This window comes from Pempheris klunzingeri, chromosome 16 (assembly GCF_042242105.1).
Source record: "Pempheris klunzingeri isolate RE-2024b chromosome 16, fPemKlu1.hap1, whole genome shotgun sequence".
Lineage (NCBI taxonomy): Eukaryota > Metazoa > Chordata > Actinopteri > Acropomatiformes > Pempheridae > Pempheris > Pempheris klunzingeri.
This window is the reverse complement of record NC_092027.1, coordinates 3,244,913-3,259,676: the sequence shown is the minus strand read 5'-3', so window position 1 is coordinate 3,259,676 and position 14,764 is coordinate 3,244,913. Positions and strand designations below refer to the sequence as shown.

Here is a 14,764-nt window from a genome sequence, read left to right as displayed (position 1 = left end):
GGAGGCTCCGTCACCATCAGCTGTAAGACCAGTCGGGATGTTTATACTTGGAGCAGCAATCACGCCTCATCCTGGTACCAACAGAGAGATGGAGAAACTCCCAAACTGCTCATTCACAGTGCTAGCACTCGGGCATCAGGAATTCCAGGTCGTTTTACAGGCAGTGGATCAAACTCTGACTTCACTCTGACCATCAGTGGAGTCCAGACTGAAGATGCAGCAGTTTATTACTGTATGGGGCATTTCTATGTGAACAGTCAGGAATCGTTCACACAGTAAAAAAGCGTCGTACAAAAACCTCCCTCAGTCAGACTGAACAGAAACTGAACTGACTGCTGCAGCTGGAAGCTGCTGCAGAGACTGATACACTTCACTGAGTCACTCACACAAAACTGACTTGGCCTTCATTGTACAACAATAAAATGATGCTCTAATAGTTTTTAAACACAAACACCTCTATTTCCACAAGACTTTTCTTAATGAAGCACTTACATCTTCTTTTTCTTTGTAAGCAACCAAAGCCTCATATCTGGCACTTTTTTAGACCAAATCACAGCCGTGCTTTTGAATCACAGACAGGACACCATGTGGCACAGACTCCTGTACGACTGCTGTAAAATGGCCTCCTTTCATCTTTTCACATCAGCACCTTCCTGCTGTAGGACACCACAGCTAAACAGAGACACTGTTAGGCTGCACTGACTCAGCTTTCAGAGGTGACGTCTACATAATAAAATACTACTGATCTGACCGTGAGATAAACCCACTCACTGTAGATTTAATGGATGGATTGTAATTATTAAGGCAGCAACATTTCAGCTTTTATTCTTTTATTAACAAACATGGGCACAGCTGATCAATAGTTCTCCTTTCTCTTCTACATACAGAGACCATCATCCTCTCTGTCATTAAGCCTTGTGTTCAGTCACTAACTCTTTCATTTAAATATCACTGGCATTAAAATCTCACTTTATGCTGATGATACTCTGCTTTTTATTTATCACCAACTTTCTATCACTATCACATACAAATGAAGTCCCAACAACAAATGCATCATCAGGAGCAGATTTCAGTGATATGAAGTCATTTGTTGGTTTTCCATTGAAATATTTTAATCATTATGAGGATTGTTACCAATTTTCAGTCGTAACAAACAAACCTGCAACAACTACGAAGTATCAAGAAGTGACTAGAAAAATTGTGGCCTCGTACTTTATTCTAACAAATGTTCCTAATATGAAACATACGGCAAAGAAAAAGATCCATCACTGTCATGAATGTAAAACCAATGTTTTATGAGACTTTTATTGTTTTGAATGATCAACTGTATCAGTCAACAATAAAGCAAGTGAGAATTATACTGAAGCATTTACAGAGAGAAAAAAGACAGTGTATCAGAGGTCAGACTGAGAGCAGTAGCAGAGTAAAACCAGAGCAGAGTCCCAGTGGGTCAGCTCAGGACTGGGGACACTGGTTCCTCATCAGTGTCTCTGAGACTTTAGACTGGGAGCCCTGGGTGGCCTCACAGGTCACAGAGCCCACCTTCTTCCACTGGTCAGCAGGGAAACTCAGGGTGCTGCTCCAGCTGTAGCGGCCGTCCTTCTCCAGCACCCCGGGGCTCCTGCTCTCCTCCCAGCTGAAGCTGCTGCTGCCGTCCACCTTCCAGGCCAGACTCCAGCCTGAGGGGAAGCCCTTGTTGGCCAGACACATGAGCGTGGCCTTCCCCTTCTCCAGCTCCTCACCGGAGGGGGGCAGCACCGTCAGGGTGGGACGGACATCACCTAGGAGACACCAATCAGATTAGAGGACGGGGACCACACAGCTGTCAATCAACCACCACACACTTGGACACCTTCACTGTGAGAGAGCTGATTTTGTCCTTTAAGGAGTTTCTGTCAGGTGGTTTTTCTGCTCCACCAGTCACTCACTCACTCACACATTGTTTCACTTCCCTTTATGAAGCCTCTCATGCACATCAGCACAGAGAGAATCATCATCCAGAAAAGACCCGAAACACCTCAAACTACACTGCAGATTAAATGTCAACGTTGGACCTCATTTTAAACCATTGCCAACAAAATCATCTCAAACCTTGATTATAAATGACTTTAAAGTATTTAGTGGAAACATGAAAGATACAGAAAATGACCGGACTACAGCCAAACGTTCTTCATGTGGATTTCAGTCATCTTCACCAAACTGAACAGATTTTCACCATTTCAAACAATATATGACACAACGAAGGGATCAGAGATTTTGCACATTATCAGATACCCGTCTTTATCTTCATGTTGTTCAATTTTACTGGAAGAAAGTGAATTTCAGCACATTGCAGCAACAGTAAGTAATGATGTGGAAGATAAACTAAAACTGACCAAAACATTTTCACACTAATATGAACATTTTATCGCTTCAACACTTTCTACACTGTTTGAATTTCAGTTTGACAGGAATGTTTGAAGAAATGTTCAGTAAAGCTGCTCCGAGTCAGCCTCCATGATAAAGCAGGACAGATCACAACATGGATACTAAAAGTCTTAAAATTAAAACAAGATATTTTTATCTGCCTCAAACCTACAAAAACTGAATTTAGAATATGACTTTTGGAAATTTAGTTTAGTATTTGTGCAGAAACTTACTTCCAAATTCCAGTCTGGTTCCTCCACCGAACGTACACCACAGTGATACAAAGTCATTGAACCGCCGTACAAAAACCTCTCAGTGTAAAGAGACACGGCTCTCTGACTTTGTCTGAACTAAACCTACAAACACGCAAAACATGCGGCTTGACCATGAAGGTTGGAAATAATGATTTATCTCCAGGCTTAATGTTTTAAATTCACTGGAACAAGCTTTTATAAATCTCTCTGTCGACATTAACTTTGTTTCCAAGCACAAAATATTTCAACAAAAATAATCATCATTATGGAAAACCAACTATTCATGGTGATTATGAAGGGAATGAAAAGAACAATAACTCCTGAAATAAAACGAATCCCAAGCATTTGACTTACTTCCAATATCCAGTCTGGTTCCTCCACCGAACGTGTACCACAGTGATACAAAGTCATTGAGCCGCCGTACAAAAACCTCTCAGTGTAAAGAGACACGGCTCTCTGACTCTGACAGACTGAACTAAACCTACAAGCCCTCAGCATGCAGTTCTACCATTAAAGCATGAAACAACACAATCAATCAAAACAATGATTCATCAACTGTCTCAATATTCTTTTTGTTACAGTGACTTTTTGATTGATTTCTGTTTCTGAAGTGAACTTTGTCTCTGACAGAAAATTATTCATTGAGCAACTGAACACCAGTTTTTTCCTACAGTGTTGAATATAATTCATAATGATAATAAAACAGCCAAAATAAAAAAATGCATTTGACTTACTTCCAACATCCAGTCTGGTTCCTCCACCAAAAGTCCACCACAGTGATACAAAGTCATTGAGCCGCCGTACAAAAACCTCTCAGTGTAGAAGAGACACGGCTCTCTGACTCTGACACAAACAACCTCCCCAAAAATAGTTTGTCATTGTAGAATATTGTCAGATTAAAAAACACAGAGCCACCGGTTTATAGACTGTATATTTTTATTTCATACACACATATTTTAAAGGGAACTTCGATAAATTTTCTATAAACAAAAATGTCTTTAAAAATCCTCCACAAGCACAGAGCCAACATCCTACAAAACTGGTGTTCAATAACTTCTAATCAATAGATGAATGATGAATTGACTGATCCTGAAGTCCCTGTTGGGGTCAGTGGGAGCATTTCCATAGAGAGCCACTTTGCATCAGCAGCACCATGCTCCACTGCTCTGGGAGAGTTTATAGTCCTGAGAGTTGAACACTGGATGACTGACAGCCGTCCTTCACAACAACAGAAGCCACAGAAATCCTCCTCATCACAAACATGACTCTGACCTCCGTCCTCATCTGGACTCTCCTCTGCTGCTGCTTCACAGGTAAAGTCCAGAGCATCAGACTCCTCTCCTCTACCAACATCCGTCCCTCTGAAATGAAGCCGACTAAACCGTGACGCTGCTTTATGTTTCTGTCTCTGTGCCCTCAGAGTCCAGAGGTCAGTACACAGTGACTCAGCCTGGAGCAGTGAGCTCTGCTGTGGGAGGCTCCGTCACCATCAGCTGTAAGACCAGTCGGGATGTTCATACTTGGAGCAGCAATCACGCCTTAGCCTGGTACCAACAGAGAGATGGAGAAACTCCTAAATTGCTCATTTATGCTGCTAACAGACGAGCATCAGGAACTCCAGATCGTTTTACAGGCAGTGGATCAAACTCTGACTTCACTCTGACCATCAGTGGAGTCCAGACTGAAGATGCAGCAGTTTATTACTGTCTGGGGTATTTCTATGTGAACAGTCAGCATTCGTTCACACAGTGAAAAAGCGTCGTACAAAAACCTCCCTCAGTCAGACTGAACAGAAACTGAACTGACTGCTGCAGCTGGAAGCTGCTGCAGAGACTGATACACTTCACTGAGTCACTCACACACACACACACACACACACACACACACACACACACACACACACACACACACACACACACACACACACACACACACACACACTTTCATCAAGCAGAGTGAACATTTCACCACTGCTGCTTTAACACCAGTAAACGTGAATCAAAACAAGATCAATGACAGAAAATCTTTGTGCAAATTAAATTAGTTCCTCCATCACAGTTTATCACCATCCATTCACATCACATTATTGTCCCATGTTCTTATCTGATCTGCCAATCAATCAAAAGGTGTCAACCTGGGACAGTCTAGGTCATGACCTTTGATCCCAGCCTCATCCTGGGCCACAGCGATCTCAACTGTAACCTGTTCAAGGAAAACATGAAGACACTGATCAGCATCAGCTTCACCATCAATGCTGGCCCAGAGAAACACCTGTCCACCTCTCCAGTCACAAGATGTTACTTTAGATGTATGAACCCATAGTAAGCAAAGAAACGACAGATATCAAGTGGAATCATAAAAAGAAAAAAGACGTCAGTGATGCACCAAAGAATTTACAACAACACATTTTATTTTACATTCAACACAAAAACCCAACAAATACACTGAGACTGAAAGTTCATTTTCCACCTTTGAAACAACAAAACGATATCTGCACAACATCCATCTACTAGCTGTTGTGGAGCTTTCAGTCACATCACATGATCTTCCCCGGCAGATGGATCACCTAGTTGTCATTTAGTTGATCACATTCCCGCTCATCTGAACCATCATGGGACTCCATCTGCTGAGGAAAATCATGCGCTTTGGCCCAAAGCTCCAGAGCAGCTACTGAATAGACCTTGTGGAGAAAAGGTGACGACTGTAGAATCTGAACTTTTCAGTCAACATGGAGGAGAAGTGCAGCATGAAGACCTTCAGGAAACTCACATTACTGCTCACAGCTGTTAGCACATGGACTGGAGGCAAAGAATGTGTCCAGCTGTGACTGATGAGGACTTCAGTGTTTTCTGGTTCTGCCCAAATGTCCAAAACTTCTGGTTGGACTCTGTCCAGCACGCTGTGTGAGATCCTCGGCCTCAGCATCCCCTCATGACTCATCACCACTTTACTTGGTCAAACCTCCGTATGAAAACACCTAAAGCTGTCAAATCATTATTGATATGAATCTAACTAGTCATTGTGGAAAAAGACCATGTTAACAGACTGGACAGAGAGAACAAACCTGTCCATGAACCACTGGATCAGTTTAGCACCACACTTTTCATTCTCCTCTACATGTAAATATGCTAATCTGCTCTGAGCTCTGAGGGGAAACTCCATGATATGTTGAGGACGGCTACAGTTCACTGACTCTGTGTGTTTGCATGTGTGTCCTGCCTCTCTGCTCCCGGCCGTTAAGAGACCAGTGTTGATCGGTGGCTGTTCAGACCTTTCAGAGTCGCTGACACGCCGGCAGCACGATGATGATGTCACTGACTCTACTGCTGGCCACCCTGGGGCTCCTTGTTCAGGGTGAGACTCTCTTCTGGAAACTTTGCTTCAGGGTGCAGCCAGGTTCACCACAATGATGCTCTGCTATGATGGAGAATCACTGAAACAAGCAGCATTGACCTTCTTCCATCTGTTCTCCATGTTAAACATTTGATTCTCTTCTGTTTGGATGTTGATCATCTTCCTCCAGGCTGGATTTGTCTCAATAACCCTTCTCCTCTTTTTCATGTTTTCCAGATTCATCAGCAGAAATTATCGTGACTCAGTCTCCTGAATCTCAGTCTGCTGTTCTAGGACAGACTGTCTCTATCAGATGTAAATCCAGTACAAATATAGGTGATGACATGAACTGGTACCTTCAGAAAGCTGGTGAAGCTCCTAAACTCCTGATTTATGACACTACAGCACGTCAGTCAGGAGTTTCTGACCGTTTTAGTGCAACAGCCCATCAGACCGACTTCACTCTGACCATCAGCAGAGTCCAGACTGAAGATGAAGGAGTTTATTACTGTCAGCAGCATAACAGCCGCCCGTTCACACAGTGATACAACACCGTACAAAAACCTCTCTCAGCTAAAGAGGAACTGATCTCACAGAGAAGCTGCAGAGAAACACAGACACTAAAGAAGTTTGACAGACAGTGACGTCCTTTATGACAGAATACTGCCAGGAAACACTATTTAAAGTAAAGTACGTTAAAATGGTCATTTTACTGGAACAGGCTGTTAAATAATATATTTAAAGTCTGATCAAACTACATCTGTTGTAGCTGAGTTGAAATGTAGATGAGTTAATACAGGCAGCAACATTAACAAGAGTTTGTTTTGCTTTTGTTCTATTTTATATTGATTATTGATTAGTTGATTATCTTCTACTTCATTGAACAAATACAATCAATTCTCCTCAGACTTTCTACTTTCATCTGATTCATCACACTTTTCTGGACATTTATAAAACCGTTTCAACATGAGAGGTCTGATTTTCCTTCAGACATTTTAACAATCAGCTTTGTTCACAAAAAAAAACTGATTTGTAATAATTGATCAGAAGCGGTGTCTGTAGTCACAAAAGCTTTAAGGAATTTACTTCTATCATGTCTGGGCTGCATGTTCTCGTACCATCAAGTGTATTAAACACAGAATGAACTCGTTCTTTCTTTTCTCCAGACTTTTCCAAAACTGTAAACTCACTTGAGTTCATTCTTTTGGGATTTAATGGAACTATTAAGACACCTCCATGTGTTACTTTCACAATAACACAGATGAAAACCCCTGATTTGATGAAATGGTCTTTCTTGTTGTGAAATTATCAAAATGATATCAAGCAACAACACTTTAAAAACTTCAATGAAACATGTCATTAAAGAGCGAGAGAGGGAGAGAAAGTGCAGCCTGAGAGCAGCAGCAGAGTGAAACCAGCAGCAGAGTCCCAGTGGGTGAGCTCAGGACTGGGGACCCTGGTCTGTCCTTCCCCTGCTGCAGCTCCTCACTGGAGGGGGGCAGCACGCTCAGGGTGGGGGCGACTCCACCCGCTGCAGAGAGACACGTGGAGGAAATTTAGAGACCCGGACAGTTTGGATGAAAGCGCTGCTCGGTGTTTCACTTCCTCCTCTGAGCTCAGTAACCATGGCAACAGGCAGGCATCACTGCTGGACCGTGAGGTCTCAGTACTAAAGTTAAAAAGTTAAACTGTTTAGTCACCAAGCTACGTCTGAGTTTGGACATGAAAAGATGATGAAATAACCTGGTCTGATAAAATGTCAGGTGTTCTTTGTTTCACAATACCTTAATGGTTTCTTCTAAACTACAGAAAAGACCAACAAGATCTGTTTGTTTTACTCGTTTAAAGTGAACCTTGTTGGATTACATGTTAAAAGTCATCAAATCAAACCCGCTCACACAGCTCGGTGGTTAAATGTGACGGTAATGTTTTAAGATGTTCATTTGTGACACACAGTGTGTGAAAGATTCAAATCTTTGAGAAACATCAGGTGAAACCTCTGAGACAAGTTTATCTGAAAACTGTTAAAGTTTGATTTTCAGTTCAGCAAAATGTTTAAGTGAAGAGTTCAGTCGGTTTGAGGACATAATGTGACTCATTCAAGAATCACTATAATTATATTAATTTATAGTTAAAAGCAGAAAAATGTATTTCTACTGAAACATAAACAAAGTCACAAAAACTCGTCTCTGATTTCAATATTTCCTCAAAGAATCACAGACTTTAATCTGATGTGTTTTTCTCTAGTAACAGAATAAGATGAGACACATTTAGAAAATAAATTTGTCTTGAAGAATAAAGTTAAATTCTTTTAGGATTTATATTTAAAACTAATCAATACTCTGATAAACTGATTGATCCATTGATAAACAGCATCATCAGAGTAAACCATGTCCCTGTTGGGGTCAGTGGGAGCATTTCCATAGAGAGCCACTTTGCATCAGCAGCACCATGCTCCACTGCTCTGGGAGAGTTTATAGTCCTGAGAGTTGAACACTGGATGACTGACAGCCGTCCTTCACAACAACAGAAGCCACAGAAATCCTCCTCATCACAAACATGACTCTGACCTCCGTCCTCATCTGGACTCTCCTCTGCTGCTGCTTCACAGGTAAAGTCCAGAGCATCAGACTCCTCTCCTCTACCAACATCCGTCCCTCTGAAATGAAGCCGACTAAACCGTGACGCTGCTTTATGTTTCTGTCTCTGTGCCCTCAGAGTCCAGAGGTCAGTACACAGTGACTCAGCCTGGAGCAGTGAGCTCTGCTGTGGGAGGCTCCGTCACCATCAGCTGTAAGACCAGTCGGGATGTTAATGGGAACTATTTATCCTGGTACCAACAGAGAGATGGAGAAACTCCTAAACTGCTCATTTACCGTGCTAGCACTCGAGAATCAGGAATTCCAGGTCGTTTTACAGGCAGTGGATCAAACTCTGACTTCACTCTGACCATCAGTGGAGTCCAGACTGAAGATGCAGCAGTTTATTACTGTCTGGGGTATTTCTATGTGAACAGTCAGTGGTCGTTCACACAGTGAAAAAGCGTCGTACAAAAACCTCCCTCAGTCAGACTGAACAGAAACTGAACTGACTGCTGCAGCTGGAAGCTGCTGCAGAGACTGATACACTTCACTGAGTCAGTCACACAAAACTGACTTGGCCTTCATTGTAGAGCAATAAAATGATGCTCTAATAGTTTTTAAACACAAATACCTCTATTTCCACAAGACTTTTCTTAATGAAGCGCTTACATCTTCTTTTTCTTTGTAAGCAACTAAAGCCTCATATCTGGCACTTTTTTAGACCAAATCACAGCCGTGCTTTTGAATCAAAGACAGGACACCATGTGGCACAGACTCCTGTACGACTGCTGTAAAATGGCCTCCTTTCATCCTTTCACATCAGCACCTTCCTGCTGTAGGACACCACAGCTAAACAGAGACACTGTTAGGCTGCACTGACTCAGCTTTCAGAGGTGACGTCTACTTAATAAAATACTACTGATCTGACCCTGAGATAAACCCACTCACTGTAGATTTAATGGATGGATTGTAATTATTAAGGCAGCAACATTTCAGCATTTGTTCTTTTATTAACAAACATGGGCACAGCTGATCAATAGTTCTCCTTTCTCTTCTACATACAGAGACCATCATCCTCTCTGTCATTAAGCCTTGTGTTCAATCATTAACTCTTGCATTTAAATATTACTGACATTAAAATCTCACTTTATGCTGATGATACTCTGCTTTTTATTTATCACCAACTTTCTATCACTATCACATACAAATGAAGTCCCAACAACAAATGCATCATCAGGAGCAGATTTCAGTGATATGAAGTCATTTGTTGGTTTTCCATTAAAATACTTAAAAAATGAAAAATGCCAATAACACAGAGCCAACGGTTTATAGACTGTATATTTTTATTTCATACACATATATTTTAAAGGGAACTGAGATTCATTTTCTATAAACAAAAACGTCTTTAAAAATCCTCCACAAGCACAGAGCCAACATCCTACAAAACTGGTGTTAAATAACTTCTAATCAATAGACTGATGAATTGGCTGATCCTGAGGTCCCTGTTGGGGTCAAAGCATTTCCATAGAGGGCCACTTTGCATCAGCAGCACCATGCTCCACTGCTCTGGGAGAGTTTATAGTCCTGAGAGTTGAACACTGGATGACTGACAGCCGTCCTTCACAACAACAGAAGCCACAGAAATCCTCCTCATCACAAACATGACTCTGACCTCCGTCCTCATCTGGACTCTCCTCTGCTGCTGCTTCACAGGTAAAGTCCAGAGCATCAGACTCCTCTCCTCCATCAACATCCGTCCCTCTGAAATGAAGCCGACTAAACCGTGACGCTGCTTTATGTTTCTGTCTCTGTGCCCTCAGAGTCCAGAGGTCAGTACACAGCGACTCAGCCTGGAGCAGTGAGCTCTGCTGTGGGAGGCTCCGTCACCATCAGCTGTAAGACCAGTCACAGGGTAGATGATGGGGAAGATCTCTCCTGGTACCAACAGAAAGATGGAGAAACTCCTAAACTGCTTATTCACACTACTCGCACTCGAGAATCAGGGATTCCAGATCGTTTTACAGGCAGTGGATCAAACTCTGACTTCACTCTGACCATCAGTGGAGTCCAGACTGAAGATGCAGCAGTTTATTACTGTCTGGGGCAATTCTATGTGAACAGTCAGTGGTCGTTCACACAGTGAAAAAGCGTCGTACAAAAACCTCCCTCAGTCAGACTAAACAGAAACTGAACTGACTGCTGCAGCTGGAAGCTGCTGCAGAGACTGATACACTTCACTGAGTCACTCACACACACACACACACACACACACACACACACACACTTTCATCAAGCAGAGTGAACATTTCACCACTGCTGCTTTAACACCAGTAAACGTGAATCAAAACAAGATCAATGACAGAAAATCTTTGTGCAAATTAAATTAGTTCCTCCATCACAGTTTATCACCATCCATTCACATCACATTATTATCCCATGTTCTTATCTGATCTGCCAATCAATCAAAAGGTGTCAACCTGGGACAGTCTAGGTCATGACCTTTGATCCCAGCCTCATCCTGGGCCACAGCGATCTCAACTGTAACCTGTTCAAGGAAAACATGAAGACACTGATCAGCATCAGCTTCACCATCAATGCTGGCCCAGAGAAACACCTGTCCACCTCTCCAGTCACAAGATGTTACTTTAGATGTATGAACCCATAGTAAGCAAAGAAAAGACAGATATCAAGTGGAATCATAAAAAGAAAAAAGACGTCAGTGATGCACCAAAGAATTTACAACAACACATTTTATTTTACATTCAACACAAAAACCCAACAAATACACTGAGACTGAAAGTTCATTTTCCACCTTTGAAACAACAAAACGATATCTGCACAACATCCATCTACTAGCTGTTGTGGAGCTTTCAGTCACATCACATGATCTTCCCCGGCAGATGGATCACCTAGTTGTCATTTAGTTGATCACATTCCCGCTCATCTGAACCATCATGGGACTCCATCTGCTGAGGAAAATCATGCGCTTTGGCCCAAAGCTCCAGAGCAGCTACTGAATGGACCTTGTGGAGAAAAGGTGACGACTGTAGAATCTGAACTTTTCAGTCAACATGGAGGAGAAGTGCAGCATGAAGACCTTCAGGAAACTCACATTACTGCTCACAGCTGTTAGCACATGGACTGGAGGCAAAGAATGTGTCCAGCTGTGACTGATGAGGACTTCAGTGTTTTCTGGTTCTGCCCAAATGTCCAAAACTTCTGGTTGGACTCTGTCCAGCACGCTGTGTGAGATCCTCGGCCTCAGCATCCCCTCATGACTCATCACCACTTTACTTGGTCAAACCTCCGTATGAAAACACCTAAAGCTGTCAAATCATTATTGATATGAATCTAACTAGTCATTGTGGAAAAAGACCATGTTAACAGACTGGACAGAGAGAACAAACCTGTCCATGAACCACTGGATCAGTTTAGCACCACACTTTTCATTCTCCTCTACATGTAAATATGCTAATCTGCTCTGAGCTCTGAGGGGAAACTCCATGATATGTTGAGGACGGCTACAGTTCACTGACTCTGTGTGTTTGCATGTGTGTCCTGCCTCTCTGCTCCCGGCCGTTAAGAGACCAGTGTTGATCGGTGGCTGTTCAGACCTTTCAGAGACGCTGACACGCCGGCAGCACGATGATGATGTCACTGACTCTACTGCTGGCCACCCTGGGGCTCCTTGTTCAGGGTGAGACTCTCTTCTGGAAACTTTGCTTCAGGGTGCAGCCAGGTTCACCACAATGATGCTCTGCTATGATGGAGAATCACTGAAACAAGCAGCATTGACCTTCTTCCATCTGTTCTCCATGTTAAACATTTGATTCTCTTCTGTTTGGATGTTGATCATCTTCCTCCAGGCTGGATTTGTCTCAATAACCCTTCTCCTCTTTTTCATGTTTTCCAGATTCATCAGCAGAAATTATTGTGACTCAGTCTCCTGAATCTCAGTCTGCTGTTCCAGGACAGACTGTCTCTATCAGATGTAAATCCAGTACAAATATAGGTGACGACATTGACTGGTACCTTCAGAAAGCTGGTGAAGCTCCTAAACTCCTGATTGAAGACACTACAAATCGTCAGTCAGGAGTTTCTGACCGTTTTAGTGCAACAGCCCATCACACCGACTTCACTCTGACCATCAGCAGAGTCCAGACTGAAGATGCAGGAGTTTATTACTGTCAGCAGCATAACAGCTTCCCGCTCACACAGTGATACAACGCCGTACAAAAACCTCCCTCAGCTAAAGAGGAACTGATCTCACAGAGAAGCTGCAGAGAAACACAGACACTAAAGAAGTTTGACAGACAGTGACGTCCTTTATGACAGAATACTGCCAGGAAACACTATTTAAAGTAAAGTACGTTAAAATGGTCATTTTACTGGAACAGGCTGTTAAATAATATATTTAAAGTCTGATCAAACTACATCTGTTGTAGCTGAGTTGAAATGTAGATGAGTTAATACAGGCAGCAACATTAACAAGAGTTTGTTTTGCTTTTGTTCTATTTTATATTGATTATTGATTAGTTGATTATCTTCTACTTCATTGAACAAATACAATACATTTTCCTCACATTTTTACTTTCATCGGATTCATTACACTTTTCTGGACATTTATAAAACCGTTTCAACATGAAAGGTCTGATTTTCCTTCAGACATTTTAACAATCAGCTTTGTTCACAAAAAAAAACTGATTTGTAATAATTGATCAGAAGCGGTGTCTGTAGTCACAAAAGCTTTAAGGAATTTACTTCTATCATGTCTGGGCTGCATGTTCTCGTACCATCAAGTGTATTAAACACAGAATGAACTCGTTCTTTCTTTTCTCCAGACTTTTCCAAAACTGTAAACTCACTTGAGTTCATTCTTTTGGGATTTAATGGAACTATTAAGACACCTCCATGTGTTACTTTCACAATAACACAGATGAAAACCCCTGATTTGATGAAATGGTCTTTATTGTTGTGAAATTATCAAAATGATATCAAGCAACAACACTTTAAAAACTTCAATGAAACATGTCATTAAAGAGCGAGAGAGGGAGAGAAAGTGCAGCCTGAGAGCAGCAGCAGAGTGAAACCAGCAGCAGAGTCCCAGTGGGTGAGCTCAGGACTGGGGACCCTGGTCTGTCCTTCCCCTGCTGCAGCTCCTCACTGGAGGGGGGCAGCACGCTCAGGGTGGGGGCGACTCCACCCGCTGCAGAGAGACACGTGGAGGAAATTTAGAGACCCGGACAGTTTGGATGAAAGCGCTGCTCGGTGTTTCACTTCCTCCTCTGAGCCCAGTAACCATGGCAACAGACAGGCATCACTGCTGGACCGTGAGGTCTCAGTACTAAAGTTAAAAAGTTAAACTGTTTAGTCACCAAGCTACGTCTGAGTTTGGACATGAAAAGATGATGAAATAACCTGGTCTGATAAAATGTCAGGTGTTCTTTGTTTCACAATACCTTAAAGGTTTCTTCTAAACTACAGAAAAGACCAACAAGATCTGTTTGTTTTACTCGTTTAAAGTGAACCTTGTTGGATTACATGTTAAAAGTCATCAAATCAAACCCGCTCACACAGCTCGGTGGTTAAATGTGACGGTAATGTTTTAAGATGTTCATTTGTGACACACAGTGTGTGAAAGATTCAAATCTTTGAGAAACATCAGGTGAAACCTCTGAGACAAGTTTATCTGAAAACTGTTAAAGTTTGATTTTCAGTTCAGCAAAATGTTTAAGTGAAGAGTTCAGTCGGTTCGAGGACATAATGTGACTCATTCAAGAATCACTATAATTATATTAATTTATAGTTAACAGCAGAAAAATGTATTTCTACTGAAACATAAACAAAGTCACAAAAACTCGTCTCTGATTTCAATATTTCCTCAAAGAATCACAGACTTTAATCTGATGTGTTTTTCTCTAATAACAAAATAAGATAAGACACATTTAGAAAATAAATTTGTTCCGAAGAATAAAGCTAAATTTAGAATTTATACTGAAAACTAATCAATACTCTGATAAACTGATTGATCCATTGATAAACAGCATCATCAGAGTAATCCATGTCCCTGTTGGGGTCAGTGGGAGCATTTCCATAGAGAGCCACTTTGCATCAGCAGCACCATGCTCCACTGCTCTGGGAGAGTTTATAGTCCTGAGAGTTGAACACTGGATGACTGACAGCCGTCCT

At 41.9% G+C, this 14,764-nt stretch overlaps 1 gene segment (V, D, J or C); it reads right to left on the bottom strand.

Moving 5' to 3' along the window:
- Positions 1–1,289: 1,289 nt before the first annotated feature.
- LOC139215791 (Ig kappa-b4 chain C region-like) lies at positions 1,290–11,528 on the bottom strand. The segment is given in 5 exon segments: positions 1,290–1,781; positions 3,015–3,090; positions 7,409–7,524; positions 11,075–11,120; positions 11,508–11,528. Coding segments are annotated over 5 exon segments (585 nt in total).
- Between the last annotated feature and the right edge of the window lie 3,236 nt (positions 11,529–14,764).